At 45.7% G+C, this 21,125-nt stretch overlaps 1 protein-coding gene across 1 annotated transcript in view; it reads right to left on the reverse strand.

Annotated features, from left to right (window-relative positions):
• LAMA1 (laminin subunit alpha 1) overlaps window positions 1-21,125 on the reverse strand; it is a 179,446-nt gene that overhangs the window by 95,214 nt on the left and 63,107 nt on the right. Inside the window, exons 4-14 of the mRNA XM_051851430.2 lie at window positions 17,206-17,448; window positions 15,807-15,986; window positions 11,492-11,581; window positions 10,510-10,627; window positions 9,228-9,406; window positions 8,464-8,569; window positions 6,050-6,210; window positions 5,049-5,189; window positions 3,606-3,779; window positions 2,197-2,298; window positions 1,097-1,308 (exon numbers count right to left, since the gene is read on the reverse strand). Of these exons, the coding sequence (XP_051707390.2) occupies window positions 1,097-1,308; window positions 2,197-2,298; window positions 3,606-3,779; window positions 5,049-5,189; window positions 6,050-6,210; window positions 8,464-8,569; window positions 9,228-9,406; window positions 10,510-10,627; window positions 11,492-11,581; window positions 15,807-15,986; window positions 17,206-17,448 (1,706 nt within the window). The remainder of the gene's footprint in view (window positions 1-1,096; window positions 1,309-2,196; window positions 2,299-3,605; window positions 3,780-5,048; window positions 5,190-6,049; window positions 6,211-8,463; window positions 8,570-9,227; window positions 9,407-10,509; window positions 10,628-11,491; window positions 11,582-15,806; window positions 15,987-17,205; window positions 17,449-21,125) is intronic.

A 21,125-nucleotide genomic window follows, 5' to 3' on the forward strand; every position in this document is an offset into this window, starting at 1 on the left:
GGGGGTCATTGCAGGACACACACACTTGCAAACAGCTGCTCACATCCTGGGGAAGACGGTTCCTCGTAGTTGGAATACAAGCAACACGGTGATGAGATTTTTATCAATAAGCAATGCTTTTCCAGCAATCTGCTTGCGGGGAGCCATTGCCTTTGTGTGGAAAGCCCTCCACGTCGGTGCAAAAATGCACTGTTGCCCACGGACCGTGGTGCCAGGGTCCGAGGTTACCTCTTCAGAGCTGAAGCCAGTAGGAAACCATCTCATCACAAATGCAGAGATTATCCTTCAAGCTATCACACCACACTTGCTTTATTTTCTTTTAAAGACTGATTTATTTATTTGTTTGAAAGGCAGAGTGACAGAAGACAGGGAGAGACAGAGAGCAAAGAGAGAGAGAAACAGAGATCTTCCATCTGCTCATTCCCATTCCTCAAATGGTCACAATGGCCAGAGCCAGGAACCAGAAACTCCATCTGGGTCCCCACATAGGAGGCCAGGGCCCAAGTACTTGGGCTATCATCCTGCTGCCTTCCCAGACACACTAGCAGGGAGCTGGATAGGAAACAGAGCATCTGGGATTCAAACTGGCACTCAGCCAGGGGATGCAGGAGTCACAAGAAGCAGCTTCATTCACCTGCTGCACCTCGACCCTGGCCGACTATGTTTGCCTTAGCTGCATCCCACTTAAGGCTTTGCCAGGTAGAGCTAGAAACTGACCGCCCCAAAGTAAGAAAATGGCCAAGCATGGACGTATAGACTGTGTAAATCCTAAGACCATTAATATCAGGAGGATAAGAACCAGATATAACAAGATCCAGATAACTGCTAATTCATTAGGTTTTTCTCAGAAACCCCCTTCGAAGTGTCTCATGCTAACACAATCTGTCTCCTACTAGAAATACTCATCTTGGAAAGATATTTTTATATCTGCAGTAAACGTATATGCATCAAAGCAGTTTTCAAGACACATCCAGTTCCTTTAACTATGACCTTGAAATAACCAAAGTACACGTAAATATATTCAGCTTCAAATGCATCACACTGAGGACACGAGTGGCATTCTTTCATAGCCAGTTCTTCCCTTCCAAGCACGTACCTGTAAAGAGCTGTTTTGGCAGAATTGTAGTTGGCCCTGATCAGGAGATGTGTCACATTGGCCAGGACGGTCATCAGCTGGTCACGATCGATCTCCCTTTTGTTATTAAAATCTCGGAAGTTCTCGGGCACCAGTCTCACCACGTTGAAGTACTCTTCGTAGGGCTGCAGTGACAGGCCCTCCGCCTGTGTGCTGACAGTGAGTCCATTCCCCTAACATTTGAAAACAAGATGAAATATGCCTGTCATTCCATTGAGCTGTCAAAAAGTGACATTACATTGGAATCCAGCAACCTGGTTAGGTTTTCACAGCAAACAGGCAGCGATGCATGAAACTCTTGGTCCACAGTTGTCAGTGAAAAGGTGTTTCACTGTGTTAATAAGGCAAGAGTCCACTTCGCTGGGGTCCAGTCACGTAGGAGCCCGCAGTTATCATCAACGCCGCCCATGTGACATCCCTACCCTTTCATTTAAGGCAGGAGTAGACAAAGCACATACAGTGAACGAGCCTCCAACTTTCACAGAATTGCTGTTAACAGCAGCGCTCTCCCTGCCACAGGCTGCAAAAGCAGGTGCACACGGCTCCCGATGAGACAACACAACACACTGGAACCCAAACGGGCCACACCTGGGCATCCCTCTGGGTGAGCCTGAGCTGGGCGTTTTTGTGGGAAGTGAGGATGCACCAATAGGGATGGGGATTAGAACCACAATGGCAATGATCTGCACCCACACAGCCACACACTGCCTAATCCCCTCATCCGAGGAGGCAAGGTATCATGGAGAATACAAGGACTGACAAGGTGGAAGAGTAGCTTCAAGGTCAGAGTGAGAAAGCATCTCCCTTTTCAACATGGAAAGGCGGGCGCACCCTGGAGATGACGGGAAAAGCAGCACATGCCGTCCAGAGGCAACTCCAGAAACGGGCCCACACTCACGCGGCCTGGACAGGGCCTAGAGAAGCCGAGCACTGCTGAAGGGCCACCCTGGCCTTGCCCACCTCATGGGGTCAGCCTCGCCCAAGCCACTTTTGATCACAAAACTAACCTCACCTCTTCAAGCCTTAAGCTCTGAGGCGAAAGCAATGCCATGGGAAATTACCTTAATGATGACGTCAGCGTGAGACATGAGGTCACTGTCCATGGCCTCCACGGGAATATCGTAAGAGACTGTGTATTTCAGGAACCCGCCGAAAGCAGTCAGCTGAAATGGTTAAGGCAGAATGAACACCGGATGGGAATATAATAACAATCACTGTCCCTACAAGAGGAAGTGGCCATTAGGCTCCGTCTGGAAGCAAGCAGTCCGTGGGCATATCCGGTGGACCCTTTGCTTAACTGCTACCACCAAAGGCAGGCAGGGCATCAATGAAATGCACAGGAGAAAAAACATGTGTTCCTTTTTAGAGCCCGCAAGGTAAATACGTTCCTATAGACTTCTGTTGGTCACACCATGGGCGCTTATTTCACCTGAATATTTTAGGAGATGAGGACTTTGATTCAGGAAGACAACCTCAGCATTTTGATTTCATTGCTCTGCTTGCAAGAGAACAAGGAACGAGTTTTTCTGCTAGTCCAAGGAAGGACTGAAAGTCCGAATTCCTAATCAGGTATCCTTTCATATAAAATAGAGATTTTCTTTCCGATGGGTGTGTGACAATAGAATGTTCAGAATTCAATGTGGCACCATTATAAACAGATCTAGGATTAGAATTTGCTGGAAAAATTAGCATTTTCAAAAAGAGGTACTTTGGAAAAAAGTAAAAGACAAGTTACAAAATTAAGAGACAGCCATTCAGTTAAATGGTGATGCACCCTGATGTGAGCGTGCTCTGCTCTGAAAATACACCACGCCTTCAAAACAAGCCCCAGCCCGGCCGAGGCGACTGGGGAGCTGCAGTGTTGAGACACGGTCCCCCAGGCAAGGATCTGGAGAAGGGGACTGGGAACACCAAGTTGAAGAGACCATCAGTCCTAGAAACCAACTTTACACATTGAGGAATCATCGCCTACATTTTTGTTAAAATAGAAAACAAAGTATCCTATCTGTCCCTACATGTGAATTTTCTGTAATTAACAACCTGTCCTGATCCCCAAACCGAGGGAACAGCACAACAGCCCCATTGGCAGGAGGAACCTTCCCTGAGCAGCTGCCATGAGCCAGGCCCTCCACGGAGCCCTGGGGCTCCAAGCCAAGTCTATGGAGCATGGCTGTGGTTACCACTCCATGGAGGCCTGCGTGACCCAGGGACTCAGAGAAGGCAAGCAGAAAGTGTGTCACGGAGAAGAGGGCCAGACTTCACAGAACACATGGCATAAGGAACTGGGCCACAAAGAACAGAAGCTCAAATTCGAGTGATGCCCTTGACTGTCCACAGCCAAGATCTCGTGCAGCAGAGGCAAAGTCAAAGGTTACAAAATGCTCTCGCACACCCCCAAGTGGCAGGTGAGGCTACTGCAAATGCCAGCAGCAGGCTTTGATGCGCTCCCAGGTCACCAGGCAGGACGTACCTTATTTCCGAGGTAGGCCTCAGGCGCTGACCAGTAGTACTGTGGCGCCAGCCTCTTCAGGACCATGGTGTTGTTGATGCTGACCTGATGCCGCCCGCCCAGCCCATCCTGCTGGGAGCGGATCTTACTGGGACTGATCAAGTCTGTGACCAGCCACCCAGACATATCCTTCACCTTAAAAATGAAATTCAAAAAGTTTGTAAGATGAAATAGAAATCATATGGGACTTCCCCCAGTCCACGCGAACACGTTCACACTGAAAAGCCAGATGCAGAAAGCCAGGAATGATGCTATCACATAACACACTGTTATTGTTGAACTCCACGTCCTGTGGCCCTTCCACTCGCCAAAGGACTGGAGACACCTGAGGGCAAGTCCAGCAAACCCCAAACCCCAAAGAAAGCCCATGGATAGATTCTGTAGATTTAAGAAATCAAAGAACTTAATAAGCCCCCGATCTGAGATGTTCCGGATCTGGAAAGATTTGCAGCACTGACATGACCCCACAAGTGGAAAATTCCACAGCTGACTCACGTGATGGGTGGCAGGCACCACGCAGGTGCACTACAACGAGGGTATCCGCTTGCCTTCAGGCCATGTGAACAAGGCGTGTAGGAAACACACACGAATGGTGTGTTTAGACTTAGGTCCCCTCCCCAAGACACCTCATTCTCCATATGCACATATTCACAAGTCTTTGGAAATCCCAAGTCTGAAACAGGTCTGGTCCCAGGTATATCAGAAAGCGGATGTTCAACCTGGGAAGGCACTGAACAAACTGCCTTTTGCTAACTCTCACTCTCCCTTCTCTGTCACCTCCTGCTTTCCCCTGAAAATGGACGACAGTCTGCAGCTCCTATTACTCCCAATCTGTCACCTGCATGGAGGTGACAAGTCTTCTCCCCAGGGTGGCAGGCAGTGTTCTCTGCCATCATCAGTGTATAAGCCTTGTGTTGGACAGCTCCTCCCTAACTTCCTGCCTTGGCCCCCCACTCAGTCCACCCCCCCTATCTCCCTGTACCTAAAACACCCTGCCTGACCTCAGAATCCCCAGCCACTTGTTCCCGCCCTGGTCACTGGAGCACATTCCATCCCGCCCCTGCCACTTCTCTGAGCTGACACAGTCACATGCGCCCAGGTCCTAGGGGTGGAAAGGGAGGTGAGAGTGGCCTTCCCCAGCCATGTACTTCCTCATGGAAGAAACGTACACACACCATGCCACCCTGCTACTTTGAGAGGGAAAGGCACATGGAAGCGGACACCTGACATAGAACATTTAGAAGCACTCTTAGGAACCGGCTGCCTTGATCCACGACAATGTCATCCCACAAGGACAAGAGGGACTCAGGCAAGTCAGCCTCGTGGCTTTGGTCACACAGCTCAGAGAGAGCTGGTGTGAGAGGAGCCGCTTCTTCAATCCCACTCCAGGCTGGCGCCTCCCACCTGCCCAACAGGCCACGCCAGGCTGTCGCAGACATCGGAGACGCCAAAGCAGAAGCACTCGGTGCAGCCCTGCGGGTCTCTCTCCTTTAAGTTGTAGAATCCCGGTTTGCAACGGTCGCAGTCTTTCCCTTCGACATTGTCCTGCAAGTGAGGGAAAAGATTGCTTTGGGGAAGCAGCACGCCGAGGCATTTGGTGACCCACGGAGGCTCAACGCACACACGAAGCCTTGCGAAGACAGAACAGATCAGAGAGTGTGAAATAAACATGGTTTGCTAGTGCTGCCGACAACAGGGCTGGTGCTCTTGGAGCCGGGTCATAACATTTAAACAGCTTGTTCCGTTCTGGTTTAAATCTTCCAATTTTTGCTGATATTACAACCATTTTAAAGTCTGAAGAGGGCTGTACAATTGTGCATCCTACCCATCAACTCTTGAGATTCTTTTTGAGCACAAACCACACAGGTCTCAGACTCTGCTGATGTGTGATTTAACGACGCAGGGTGCGGCAGGAAATGCCACGGATTATGGGGAGGTTGCTACTGCCATCACACGGCCCAATGAAAACTCTGGCGGCTACTCCATTCACAAATTGCTTGTTATCGCTTGATTCCTTTTTTAAGAGAATCCAAATGAACGCGTCTGCCTTGAATTGGCACCTGGAACTCTTGCAAACACAGAGCTGGAAAAGTGCATTGCAGAAGAATGAAGCCAAGGCCTGTGAAACGGGATGCAGGGTTTGCTTCATCCCGCAAGGCTCAGGAATGCCTTGGAGCGGAAGGCCGCCGCCAAGAGGTACCAAGAGAGAAAACCAGGTGCCCGTGGAGGTCCAAGGACATCCAAGGCAGCCGACTCCCTGTGACATGCCCTGCTTCCCGGCAGGGAGCCGAGGGGAGTGGAACCTTCCTGCCTTGCGTGAGAACTGATCACCTGAGCTCATGGGCACCCACGTGTCTCAGAGAACTCCCAAGGCAACTGGGAGCATCTCTGCTCTGCACACTCACCTTGCAGAGACATGGCTCTGCGCAGGGGTCGTCATTCACGCTGCCAGCCGGGCTGCATTCACAGCGGACGCAGCTGGGGTAGCCCTTATAGCCAAACTGGCAGCGATCACATTTGTCTCCCGCGTAGCCTTCCTTACAGGCACACTGCCCCGGCCATTTCCCTGGAGAGAACACAGCGACAGTGACCCGACAGCAAGCTGCAAGAGGCTGAAAGCAGGGGTCAGGGAACGTTTTCCCATAAAGGGCCGGCAAGTGCATCTCCTAGGTTTTCAGGCCCAAGCATCTCAGACCAGCTGCCATTGCCCAAACACAGCACAGAGAGCGCACAAGCAAATGGCCACAGCTCGATGCCAATAAAACTTTATTCACAAAAACAGCCAGTGCACAGATCTGGGCCCTGGGCTGTCATTTGCCAAAACCTGGTTTAAGGAACAAAAGAGAGAGAGAGGGAGGGAGATAAAGTCCACAGAACTTGATGGAAAGGTGAAACAATTCAGTGGTTTTAGAAAAAGTTTGACATATCTCACACAATCCAGCTGCCCCATGTCTAAGAAAATGCCAGGAAAAATGAAAACATACATCCACAATAATATCTGTCCATGAGGATTTACAGCAGTGCTACTCACAACAGCCAAAAGTCAGAAACAACCCCAACGTCCATCAATTGATGAACAGACCTGTGCAAGGGGTAGACGCACACCCGGAAAGGTGACTCAGCAATAAAAAGGAATGGCTTGCTGACTCATGCTGCAACAGAGACGGACCTGGAAACATACACCACGTGGAAAAGGCCTGCCACCACACAAAACTCTGCATAGTATATGGTTCCATTTACTTGTAATGGTCAATACGAGCAACTCTAAAGAAAGGCAGTAGATAACTGGTTGTCTAGGGCTCGGGAGTGGAAGGGGAGAGAGACAGGGAGTGACCACTAACGGGAAATGAGTTTGTTTATGGGATGATGAGAATGTCCTACTGTTAGATTGCGGTGAGGGTCACATCAATGAGTATATGGAATTGTATGCTTTAAATAGGAGAGCTGTATGGTAATAAATGATAAAAGCTTAACAACAACAACAAAAAGGCACAGAAGGACCAGCATCACGACACAGGGGGTTAAACCACTGTTTGTGATGCCAGCATTCCGTATCTCAGTGCTGGTTTGCATTCCAGCTGCTCCACTTCCAATCCAGCTCCCTGCTCATGTGCATGGGAGAGCAGCAAAAGACAGCCCAAGTACTTGGACCCCTGTCACCCATGTGGGAAACATGGATGGAGTTCTAGGTCTCTGGCTTTGACTTGATCCAGTCCCAGCCATTGTGGCCATTTGAAGAGTAAACCAGCAGATGGAAGATCTCTCTCTCTCTCTCTCTCTCGCTCTCGCTCTCGCTCTTTCTCTCCCCACCCTGGCTGTCTCTCCACCACTCTGCCTTCCGAAGAAGTTAATAAAAGCACAGAGACAAATGGTGATGGGCAACAGGTGTCTTTACTTTTCATACCAGCTCTGAAACTTTCCCATTGTATGACCTCGGCCAAATTACTTTACTGTCCTGAGCTACAGGTTCCTTGTCTGTAAAATGGGTTAAGTAATTTCTATCTGCTATGACTGAAAAGCTTAAGTGATAGATTTTCAAATGAGCCCCATCAGGACAATTGTCACCACCACCACCACGCCACCACTGTCCTCATCATCCTCCCAGAACTGGGTGCACAGAATTGACTCAGGTGTTCAGTTTTCCCTCTGCATTCCTGGCAGGCCCCAGGGCTGCACACCTGACCCTGCTGGTCAACATCCACTTTCCCTGCCCATGGCCGAGACTGCTGGGGCTGCGGGAGTCCCTGAACAGATGTGACCTATTCAGGACACTCTGCTATTTACAAGTCCGTGTCCAGTTTTATGCAAAGAACACTGATATTTACAAAGTTAACCAGATGATTTGTGTGCTTTGTAAGATGACATATGCAGAAACTCTGTGTGCCTTCTAAGAGCTAACCAGACCAATTGCTATTGACTGTGTTGCACACAGGGCTTTAAACTGAGCCTTACTTCTTATCTGCTCAAATGTCATTTCATCAGGCCAACATGGTCACCTCCTCACCCCGTCTCTCCCTCTCCAATCATGCTTCCTATTTTTCCTTTATGCCTACTGTACTACCGACACCTGGCATTATATCACTCATGCATTTGTTTGGTTAGTGTCTACCTGTGAGCAGCGACCTTGACCATCCTGTGCAAATACATATTCCTCAATTCTATTGAAACTCCCTGGTACATAGTAGGTACCTGATAAATATTTGGTAAATAAAGAATCAATAAAGAATCCTATCACTACAATGGTAATGTTCCACTAAATATACATTTTCCACCAACAAAAAAAATCAATTGAAAGCACAAAAATAAATCAAGTACTTACCATTGTGTAAATCAGAATGGAGATCATCCTTCACACAGACAGAACTGAGGGAGCCCACAGGGTCACAGTCACAAGGATGGCAAGGCTCATCTTCATAAGGAGAAACCTCAAAGACAGAAGTTGCCTGGGTTTAGCTTACTAGAAATCACCATGATATTGGCAATAATGCCAACCATAGTATCCATGATAGGATACTGGCTTTTTATTTCAGCTGAGACAATTCTGGTGATTCTGTGTACTGAGCAGGTGTGGGACCCAGCCAATACAGTGATCTCAAGCCAGGAAGCCCCAAACACCTGTGATGGTGACAGCAGTTAGCATTGTCCTTTCCAAGCACCACTGCCACCCAGCCCTGCTCACTCCATCTCTCGGAGCCACATCTTCAGCATCACCTATAACCAGAGCACCACCAGCACCTAGGTAACAACCTAGGGCAAGTCAATCGGAAGAATGACTGCCCATGTGTGTGAGCGACACGCAGCCACGTTAGTTATTGGCTGAACTGTCAACATCTATCATCGGTATTACCAGAGATCACACTGCTAGGAAGCCCCCACATTTAACAGTAAACATTCATTCTACTTTGAGCAAAAACACACAGGACAGAGTAGGAGACAGCCAGCTGAAGAACACAGCTAGCTCAACAAGAACAGAAGCATCACAAAAAGAAATGTGTCTCCAACACAGAGACTAAGGCTTGGAGAAGCCGCCTGCCAGCTGTGCCAAGACAATGGAGCTCAGCTGTGGCTAAGAACCAGTCTTACTTTGTGTGGTCGGTAGTATCCGTCGACACAGGTCTCACAGTTGATGCCCATGGTGTTCTGCAGGCAGTTGATGCAAACCCCTCCTCCTCTGAACTGGCCCTCAATGTTCAGACTTCTCTTCTGATGTGCAACATGTTCATCATAGTAACAGTCGGTGGCTTTGTTGTGACAATTACATTCTAGGAGAATATTTTGACATCTCCATTAATATACAAAGGATGCCCTGTGTAGAGAAGACCTTTACCTACTCCAGTAAGTGTCTATGACTACAAATTAAATTGAAACTATGGAATAACTTCTTTGAGTAGGATACAGATGACAGTATGGAGAACAGTTGGGATGAGATGGCAAAATAATAAATGTGCACACCCAGCTGACTCAGCAACTCTCTCTGGGGATTATCTTTTGCAGAAATGCATGCATGTTTATGAACGGCACATACAGGATCAGTCAGTGCGCCACTGTTTGGGTTAACAGACTGTTAAGAGTCAGAATACCCATTGACAGGTAGCTGTTTAAATAAATTATATTACACTCATAAAATGAACTTTGTTCATCTGTTTTTAAAAACACTATAAATTGCTGATCTGGAAGAATTTTCAGATTTGTCATTAAATATGAAAAAGTGGAGGTCAGTGCCGTGGCTCAATAGGCTAATCCTTTGCCTGCAGCACCGGCACACTGGGTTCTAGTCCTGGTTGGGGCGCCGGATTCTGTCCTGGTTGCTCCTCTTCCAGGCCAGCTCTCTGCTGTGGCCCGGGAGTGCAGTGGAGGATGGCCCAAATATGAAAAAGTGTAAAGAATGGATTGCATATTGCATCATGTATGAAAACTGTACTGTGAGTGCACATACGTTGCTAAATGATTTATTTGCATAAAAACTTAGGATGAACCTTCTAGGAAATGACAAAAACTGGGAAGGATAGACATGAAGTGGATGTAATGTTTTTTACTCTTCATATTTCTATCTTGTTAGATTTGGACTCTTGTGACTATATTGTCTATCACATCCAAGACAATGAAGTTGAATCCAAATTAATAAAGGATAAAGGGATATATGGAAATGGGAACATTAAAAAGCAAGCCAATGAAAATACATTTAGGCTTCAATCACTTAAATTTTATTAAGGCAATCTGCTGTTTGGAAAACTATTTTGAATTTCTGAGAAAACGAGTAATCAAGTATAAAAGATGTTGAAATACCAAAACTTGAGTGCAGTAAGAAGAAGAGCTAGCTTTACAAGAATAGAAATATTGCTCTTCAAGTTGCAAGTGCACCTACCTTCACACATGTTTCCAGAAGACACTGTCCCAGGCCTCCAGGGCTGCTGATGGAACCCAGGACAGCACACATTGCAGGTCTCTCCACAAGTGTTGTGTTCACACTGGCACTGCAGCCTCTGCACAACAAGGGACACAGCACTGGGTCAGGAAACCTTACCTGCACGGCTCTCCTAATTTTACGCAGAAGAGAAGCTAGCACAGTCAAGTGAGATGACACACTTCACAATAGGGACTATACCAAACAATGCAGCATTTGCCTTTTGGGGAATAACACAGGCACGTAACCTGGTTATAAACACAAGTGATGAGGCATGCAGTCAGCCTCAGCCATGAGTTAACTAACAAGGTCATTTTCTAAAAGACATCTTGACTCTAAAGGGCTGTGAGCTCTCATTGATGATTTTCTTGGTGTTCATCTATTTTTCACCACCAAAAACAGAACAGTCCTATTCAAAGAATACAGAATTGCAAAGAAATGAAGAAGTCATTTCATATAAGTGTTTTAAAAGGAGATGTATCATTCACTTAATATTATGCTAAAACAAATAAAACTTTATTTTGATTTAGTATCACAAAAATGGAAGGGTAAAAAATAGGAAGAAGGGAATCCTTTTTAAAAGTATAGATATCATTTAATAACTGCATAATTTTGCTTGATCATCTCACAGAAAAAGAGGGCTTCAAAATTCATCAACCTATTGAATTATACACTTTAAAGTGGTAAGTTCTATGTGATGGAAGTTTTACCACACACACACACACACACACACACAAAATCACAGTAAGATCTTAACCAGAAACATAAACTCCAAACAATGCAAAATGAAATTGTTTAAAGAAAGAAACCAACGATCTGAAATTTTTTGGCACACCATTGTATACCTTTCAATGTTTGCCTTGAATGAAAAAGAAGTATGCAAATATTTTCAGTACGGCTTCCACTGTGAAGTTTTAGTAAAATGTCAAATGCCAGAGCTCACCTTTGTCGTTTCATCCCATGGGCAGCTACTCGCATGGCCGTGGCAAATGCACATTCCTCCAACCGAAATGTCTTTTATTGAATAGTAATACTAAGAAAAAAGAAGTTAGCAACAAAGGTTGAAACCCCTTTATTTCAGTGATGTAAAAATGCTAGCATGCCCATGAATAACTCAGGTGGTTTAGGAACCATTATTGATCACTTAAATAAAATACTATTACATTTAAAAACTGTTTTTTCATGCACCAAGAATCCTTGTTTTCAATTAAAATAAATAATACTCAAATACTCATCAACAGAATGTAAGAAGTCAAAATATTTTTTCCAACTTGGCTGCATCTTAAACTAACTCAGTCATCTTCAAATCCTTGTTACTGACATCCCTAGAAAAATAGGTGAATTGAACATAGCACTGATTAAAACTGCTTAAAACATGTCACAAGCAAGATTTATCCCAGCTTGTAAAGTTAGTCAAGCACACGAAAATTTATAAATGTAAAATACAGCGCTTAAGATCTGCATGCAACACTTCCTCATGGTTTTGCATGGAAGTGTTGGTAGACTTCTTTTTAGATCTTATTTTCCATTATTCACTGCTAGTGTTCAGAAATCTGATTCAACTTTATTTACTGATTTTATAAATTGCAACACTGCCAAATTCACTTAGTATTTTCTAGTAGTTGCTTTGTAGATTTTCTTAGCTATACGATCGTGTCATCCACAAATAATGACAGTTTAGTCTCACTGTGAATTCTGTTTGCCTTTATCTTATTTGTATTATTGAAGAAGACCTTTATAAATAAATAATAAAACATTTCCAAGAGGAATAAAAAAAGATCTATCCAAGTAGAGAGAGAGATACAATGCTAATGGAATAAATGACTAACTTTTGTTAAAACATCTTTCAAAATTCTTCCCAAATTGATCTAAAGATTCACTGGAATCCCAATGAAAATTTGAGCAGGATTTTTTTTTTTTTGGTAAAAATTAACAAACTGATTCTGTTATTTTTTATTTTATTTATTTATTTATTTTTTGACAGGCAGAGTGGACAGTGAGAGAGAGAGAGAGACAGAGAGAAAGGTCTTCCTTTGCCGTTGGTTCACACTCCAATGGCCGCTGTGGCCGGCATGCCTTGGCCCGCGCACTGCACTGATCCGAAGGCAGGAGCCAGGTGCTTCCTCCTGGTCTCCCATGGGGTGCAGGGCCCAAGCACCTGGGCCATCCTCCACTGCACTCCCTGGCCACAGCAGAGAGCTGGCCTGGAAGAGGGGCAACCGGGACAGAATCCGGCGCCCCGACTGGGACTAGAACCTGGGGTGCCGGCGCCGCAAGGCGGAAGATTAGCCTATTGAGCCACAGCGCCGGCCAACAAACTGATTCTAAAATATGGAACAAAATATAAGGAACCTAGAATAGCCAAAACAATCTTGAAAAATAACTATGTTAGCGCATTATTGTGCCTGACCTGAAGAGATACTGCAAAACTACAGCAATCAAGCAAGCTTGTTGTTAGCATAAGTTAGTTTAGTGGCATAGCAGAGAGCCCAGAAACAGATTCATAATAACAAGGTCAGATAGTTTTCCGTTTTTAAGATTTATTTATGGCCAGTGCCATGGCTCAATAGGCTAATCCTCCGCCTGTGGTGCCAGCACCCCGGATTCTAGTCCCGGTCGGGGCGCCAGATTCTGTCCCAGTCGCTCCTCTTCCAGTCCAGCTCTCTGCTGTGGCCCGGGAGTGCAGTGGAGGATGGCCCAAGTGCTTGGGCCCTGCACCCCATGGGAGACCAGGAGAAGCACCTGGCTCCTGCCTTCGGATCAGCGCGGTGCGCCGGCCACAGCGCGCCGGCCACAGCGGCCATTGGAGGGTGAACCAACGGCAAAAGGAAGACCTTTCTCTCTGTCTCTCTCTCTCTCACTGTCTACTCTGCCTGTCAAAAAAAGAGATTTATTTATATTTATTTATTGAAATAGTTACAGAGAGAGAGAGAGAGAGAATCTTGTATCCACTGGTTCATTTCCCAAAAGGCTGTAATGGCAGGGCTGGGCCAGACCTAAGTCAGAAACCCAGAATTCCATCTAGGTCTCCCAAGTGGGTGGCAGAGGCCCACGTACTTTGGCCATCTTCTGCTGCTTTCCCGGGTGTGTTAGCAGGAATATGGACTGGAAGCAGAGCAGCCCCGACTCAAATCAGTGCTTGTATGGGATGCTGGTATGCAGGTGATAGCTTAACCCACTGCACCACAGCACTGGCCCTGGTCACACAGTTTTCAACAAAAGCATCAGAACAATTTAACGAAGGGAAGTCAAGTATTTTCAGTAAATGGTCCAAGAACACTTGTCTATGCACACAGGGGAAAAAGAACCTTGACTCCTATCTCACAACAAACACAAATGTTGAGACAGACCATAGAGTGAAAGCTAAGACTACAAAGCTACTAGAAGAAAGCATGGGGCCAGTGCCACAGCTCACTAGGCTAATCCTCACCTGCGGCACTGGCACACCGGGTTCTAGTCTCAGTCAGGGCGCTGGATTCTGTCCCGGTTGCTCCTCTTCCAGGCCAGCTCTCTGCTGTGGCCTGGGAAGGCAGTGGAGGATGGCTCAAGTGCTTGGGCCCTGCACCTGCATGGGAGACCAGGAGAAGCACCTGGCTCCTGCCTTCGGATCGGCACAGCGCCGGCCGTAATGGCCATTTGGGGGATGAACCAATGGAAGGAAGACCTTTCTGTTTGTCTCTCTCTCTGTCTATAACTCTCTCTCTCTCTCACTGTCTAACTCTGCCTGTCAAAAAAATAAATAAATAAATAAAGCCTAATACCTTGGCAAACATGAGATCAGCAAGTATTTTTCTGAGAGGACACAGAAAACATTAAACAACAAAGAAAAATGATACACTGGACTTGATCAGAATTAAAACTCCTGCTTATCTAAGTCACAGGGGGAATGAATAAGAGAAGACCCTTGCAACATATACGTATCTGATGAAGGACTTGTATAAAAAATACAGATCTTGTATAACTCAGTAAAAAGGAGAACAAAAGCTCTGAGCAGATACTGCTAAGCACAATCTCCACATGAGTCCATCAGAGAAGTACAAATGACATCACAGGAGACGTGAGTACACACAGATGAGAACAGCCAACAGAACAACGACAAAACTAAACACTTGGAGTCAGGCGGTGCAGCCAGGACTGCCTCTCACTGTTGTTACAATGAATGTAAAATCTCAAAGCTACTTTGGATAAAAGTTCAGCAGCTTCCTGAAAAGCTAAACATACCGCTATAACCTAGGAATTCCACCCCAGGCTACTGAGGGAATATAAAAACATTTCTCCATGCAAGCTTTGTACACTTAGCTGTACATTTTCCTAATTATAAATTATACCTCAAATTTTTACATTTGAGATTTAAAAGCACGCACTTGCTGAGGATCAGACGTGGAACCACACTCGAAGAGTGAAGAACAAAGGCTACTCCATTCAACACACTGAGTACTCTGGGGACAGCGTGGGGCTGCGGGGACGTGAGGGTACTATCTGGCCCACCATCTACTTGATTTACTAATTTATTTATAATGTTCATTTATGCCTTCATTTGAAAGGCAAAAAGACAGGAACAGAGATCTTCCACCTGCTCGTTCACTCCCCAGATGCCCACAACAGCCACAGCTAGGAACCCAGCACAGTCCCAGTCTCCTACATGTGCGGTAGGGACACAAGTACTTGATCATTACCTGCTGCCTCCCAGGGTGTGCATTAGCAGAAAGTTGGATTGGAAACAGGGTGGGGACTGAAACACACACACTGTGATAAGGGATGAGGGTGTACCAGGCAGGGACTTAACCACTGTGCTAGACAGCCACCCCAACTACGATCTACTTTAAACGGAGAGTCGAAACAAATGAGATGGGGGTCAGGGCTGTGGCATAGCAGGTTAAGCCAGTTCTTTCCTGGCTGCTCCACTTCCAGCTCCCTGCTAACGTGCCTGGGAAAGCAGTGGAAGATGGCACAAGTGCCTGGCTCCTGGCTTCAGCCTGGCCCAGCCCAGGCCATTACAACCATCTGGGGAGTGAACCAGCGGGTAGAAGACCTCTCTGTCTCTCCTCTCTCTCTCTCTCTGTAACTCTGCCTTTTAAATAAATAAAATACATCTTTTAAAATAAATAAACAAAATGAAACATAATGACTCTTGATGAGGATAGAACAGATGCGACAGAAAAGGCCAACCTGGGAGGAAATGTATAACGAAACAGAAAAGAATATTTCCCTTCAACAAAATGAACTCTCCCCACGATCTGAGCACTGCCGGTACTCACTCGTCTTGTAACGATTGGATCAAGTTCTTTAGGTTCCCGGTGGCTCAGGGTCATAAGGTCCGCGTTGAGCGTTCGAATGCGCTGTAGGCGCAGGCGGATGTAGCGTGCCGACGTGAATTCTAACAACTTGGGGGAAAGATCGTCAGCACTCGGTCTGCCGTTGATTAATGATGTGTGAATCTGAATAAAGATGGAGACATCAAAATAGGCAAATATCAGTTTCAAGCCTGCAAACTATGGCCCTGGATGATTAACTCTGGGATAGCCCCTTTATAAAGATACCATCTACAAATTAAAACAAGACAGCTAGGTGCTGGCAAAAATCTCTTCAACATTTGTGGATGACTCCTGACTCTGCATGATTTCAACACATCTTCAATCTACTGAAAGCGAACCATGGCAGTATCCCAGAGACGGATGGACATCGTTGAACAAGGCCACTTCTCCCAGTGTGGGGCAGGATACTTTCATATCCATCCCTGAAGCAAATTCTGAACACATAAAGAGGCTGGGAGAACTAAGAAACAGTGCTAAAAAGCCTTCATGACGTGGGTTCTCTTGATTGCCTCTGCTCTTAGAACAGCATAGGAATTCTGCAGAACTCCTGCCGTGAACAGCACTCCAGAGACAGCACCAAGCCAGGTGCTACTAAGGAAAAGCTCTTTCTTCACTATCTTTACAGGAATGTGTACCATCTGGGGGTGCTGTGCCTTGAGCTGTCGCACCAGTCCTTGACACCCGCCAAAAAGGGAGAACTTCCCTGAGAAGACGGGAAGCTACGAGGTGACTATCTCTAACCTGAAACTCCAAACTTCAAACTCCACAATGTTCTGAGCCCCGACATGAAGCCACAAGTGGGAAATTCCACACCTGACCTCAGGTGCTGAGTTGCAGTCAAAACGCAGGTGCACTAAAACACTGCATAAAATTACCTTCAGGTTATGTGGGTAAGGTGTATACAAAACAGAAATGAATTTCATGCTTAGACTTGGGGCCCATTCCCAACATATTTCATTAGATATATGCAGAGATTCCAAAATCCAAAAATACCCCAAATCAGAGACATTTCTGGTTCTGAGAGTTGCAGGTAAGGGACACATAACCTGTGTTTCTTCTAGAGACATTTTAACTCTCCCCTTAATATTTCAGGCCCTGGTGTAAGGGGTGCTACCCCCTCTGAAGAAGGTTCCAGAAGGGAAGAAACCAACAAGGTAAAATGGATCCACAGTGAAATTCACCATAGCAGACACCTTGGAGGCTACTTTTAGCAGAGCTAGAGAATTACATGAAAGGTGTGTGTGTGGCCAGACCGATTTTGAGTGTTTAACATTGGCTCCTACCTATGGCTATCTGAACACCCGAGACCAAGGGGCTCTTGTGAAAAGCCAGGTGTACATACCTCCCCATGCTCCAAGGGCACCAGTCTAGAGTAATACGAGGTGCAGATCACTTCATCATCAGCCCTGTATGTGGGCGGTCCCCGCGTGGGAGTTATATTATAGCGCATCAAACACTCCGTGTCACTGACTGCGTAATACTGCCAGGGGCTGAACGTGGTGCCATCCAGAGAACGCTCCAAAATCCAGTTTCCAGGCCGAGGGGAGTTGGCGGCTTTAATGATGACATAGGCAACTTGGAAGACCTGGAATGAAGACCGCGGAGGATGTCAACCCAGAATCAGGATAAGCCAGACACAGAAAGACAAGCACTGCGTGATCTCTCTCTCATGTGAAGTCGGAAACAGTGGGACTCACAGGAGCAGGAAGCAGATGTTAAAAAGGTTGGGAAAAGGGGGAAATGGGGAGATTTTGGTGGACGGGCACAAAGCTTTGGTTATGCAGGACAAAGGAGCTGTCCAGGGATCTACTTAGAGCAATGTGTCTATACGGAACAATACAGTACCATCACACACACACACGCATGCACGCACATACACACATACACGGTAACTCTCTGAAGTGATGGACAGGCTCATCACCTGGATTGTGGTGATCACTTCACAGCATTCATGTATGTCAAGTCATCAGGCTGTACACGTTACAACTTTTTAAATAGAATTAGTGCCAGGTGCTCAAACACCAAAGTGTTTACTCAAAGGATTGTTTATGTGACAACTTCGATTTTTTGTGTGCTTTTCAGTATAGCTGCAAGTATATATTATTCAAAAATGTGTCTTCCAAATATTCAGGATTAACTCAAAAAGTCCTCCTGGAGCACGTGTTTGGCATAGAATTCCTGGGTCTGAGTCCGAGCTCCACTCCCAATACCAGTTCTGTGCCAATGCCCACACTGGGACGCAGCTGGGGATGCCTCAACTGCTTGGGTACCTGCCACCCACGAGGGAGACTGGACTGAGTTCCCAGCCCCCAACACCAGCCATTGTGGGTAACTGCGGATTGAACCAGTGGATGGGATCTCTCTCTGGCTGCCTGGCTGGCTCTCTCTCTTTCTTTCTCTCTCTTTCTTTCTGCCTTTTGAATAAATAAAATAAGTGAATAAGCATTAAAGAGTACTCACAAGTACATCTGTATAGAATTAACAGCATTAGTATTAACATAATTGCATATTAATTCTAATTGGCAATAGTAACAATAAATGAGTTCTGCTACTAGTAGTGTTAAATGCATATCTCATATTGATTTGGAGATGGCATATCTGAAGAAAATAGCCCACTACATGTCTTTCAGAATGGCTAAATTTCAAAACACTGACCACACCAAATGCCAGCAGGATGTGGAGAACAGGAGCCCTCACTCTTGCGGGTGTGAATGCAAAGTGATCCAGACATTTTGGGAGACAGTTTGGCATTTTCCCACAAAACCAAGCATACTCACCTTATGATCCAGCAACTAGGCTCCTTAGTATTCAACCAAATGAGCTAAAAATGTATGTTCATTTAAAGCCTGCATGGGGGTGTTTATAGCAGCTTTATTTGTAACTGTCAAAACTTGGGAGCAAACACCAAGTTCTTCCACAGGCGAACATACAAACTATGGTATACCCAGACAATGGAGCGTTACTGAGTGATTAAAAAAATGAGTTCTCAAGCCACAGAAACCCACAGGGCATCCTAAATGCACATTACTAAGTGAAAGAAGACACTCTTGAAAGGCTCTATATGAATGATTCCAGCTGTCTGACATTCTGGAAAAGGCGATTCTATGGAGACAGTAGCAATATTACAGAGGAAGGACAAAGAGATGGGGCACAACAGATGTTTAGGGCAGTGCAACCGTCCTGTATGCTACTGTAGTGGTGGACACAGGCTGCATATTTGTAAAAACCCACAGAAGGATAGGCATTGTGAAACAGCAAGTTAAACCACAGCTTGGGACGCCCACATTCCATATCGAATGCCTGGGATCGAGTCCCACCTCCACTTCTAATCCAGTTGCCTGATGGTGCGCACCCTGGGAGGCAGCAGGTGATGATTCCCTATGTGGGAGACTTGGATGGAGTGCCAGGCTTTTATTTTCAGCCTGGCCTAGACCTGGCTGTTGTGAGCATCTGGGGAGTGAACCAGCAAGTGAAAGCTCGCTCGCTCTCTCTCTCTCTCTCTCTCTCCCCTGCACCTTATGTCACTCCTGATTTATTTAAATACATAAATAAGTATGTAACTAAAATGTTTAAAACACCCCTACGATATACATCAAGAATAGACCCTGATATTAACTATGGACTTAATTAGTGGCAATATTGGATCATCACTGGTAATAAATGCACCACTAAAATGCAACATGCAACTAACAGGAGAAGCTGGCAGGGGAGAGAGTAGGTATATGGGAACTCTGTACTTTCCACTCAGTTTTCTGTAACCTAAAACTGCTTCCAAAAAAGAGTCATAATTAAAAAATTAAAAGTCAGAGCAGGAAGGAAACAACGTGGGGGAAAAGAAAATGTAGAGGATTCAGAGTATAGCAAAGTAGCCAGACAAATCAGATTCAGAGAAGACACTTGCTGATCCCAAGCCCCAAAGTGGCATTAAGAAGGAACCACCTCTCCAACAACCGAGTCCCCCCAGGATCACCTCCAGAGACAGGAAATCCATTAGCTCCTGAGACCATCCCCTGTTTGATGACAACTATGCACTAGGGATTTATTTGTTTGTTTGTTTGTTTGTTTTTAACACTGATCCAAAGTCCCCCATAGATTCTGTATTCTGGAGCTCCAAAAAAAGATGTTGAATCCCTTTCTTATGCAACTGGCCATCAAGTATTTGAACTTAACTATCACACTGATCACCTCTAGAACCCAAAGTCTTCTCATTCTTAACTTCAGCCTTGGGGTTTCCTGAAAACACCCATCCTTTAACCCAGGGGTGGGGAGCGTCCAGCCCACAGGCTGTATAAGGCTCATTAAATCATTCGATTTGGCCCTGCTAAGGCAACTGCAGGCAGGACTCAAAATTCAATACATCTATAGCAGGCTCATTTTTAAGTTAATAATTTCATATGGCTGGCGAAGGATTTTATAAATATCCTAATGGCCCTTGGCAAAAAAAAAAGTTCCCCACCCCAAATCACCTCATTGTGATACTCTAGACACAACCTTATCTTCCTCCACAGCCTTCCCAGGCCACAGCAGAGAGCTGGACTGGAAGAGGAACAACTGGAGCTAGAACCCAGTGCCCATTTGGGATGCCGGTGCCGCAGGCGGAGAATTAACCAAGTGAGCCACAGCACTGGCCCCAACACAACCTTATCTTAACATGTGGTTCTCCTACACCTGTTTTCTGAATTGAAAAGGACAAATTGAAAATGCCACATCTCTTGTCTCAGTAATTCAGCCTTGGCACGCACCTGCTTTTCTGAAGGTAAACTACAATTCCTAACTCAGGCTGGGGTTGCAAGCAACAGCAACAATAAAAATGCTTTTCTCCATGGGAACTGTCATTTACTCCGGACTTCCTCTTACCCAGGCTGACATAGGGGCTTATCTTCAAAGTCCAGTACTTCATATTTGTAAATAGTTATATACCATATGTATATATAGGTGTACATACTTATATGTGTGCATATATATATACATAAAACATATGTGCATGTGTTGGGTAAAAGAGTTGTTCACTAATTTTGAGCCTGACTTTTGGGGTTTTCTTAGGTTGGTTTCTTATAGCCTCTACCCAACTTGGCCCCACCAATCTCAGGGCCACAAGAGATCCTGAAACCTAACCCATCACAAACTAAAAAAATGCTGCATTCAGCTACTGTAGGGAATCCCTAAGGAAGGACAAATCTATCTCATAAAAATGTCATTCACCCACAAGAAACGTTCCCAAACAAGTTAAGTCTGCAAGTGACACACGTGCACAGTGATAAG

This window comes from Oryctolagus cuniculus, chromosome 10, assembly GCF_964237555.1.
Source record: "Oryctolagus cuniculus chromosome 10, mOryCun1.1, whole genome shotgun sequence".
Classification (NCBI taxonomy): Eukaryota; Metazoa; Chordata; class Mammalia; order Lagomorpha; family Leporidae; genus Oryctolagus; species Oryctolagus cuniculus.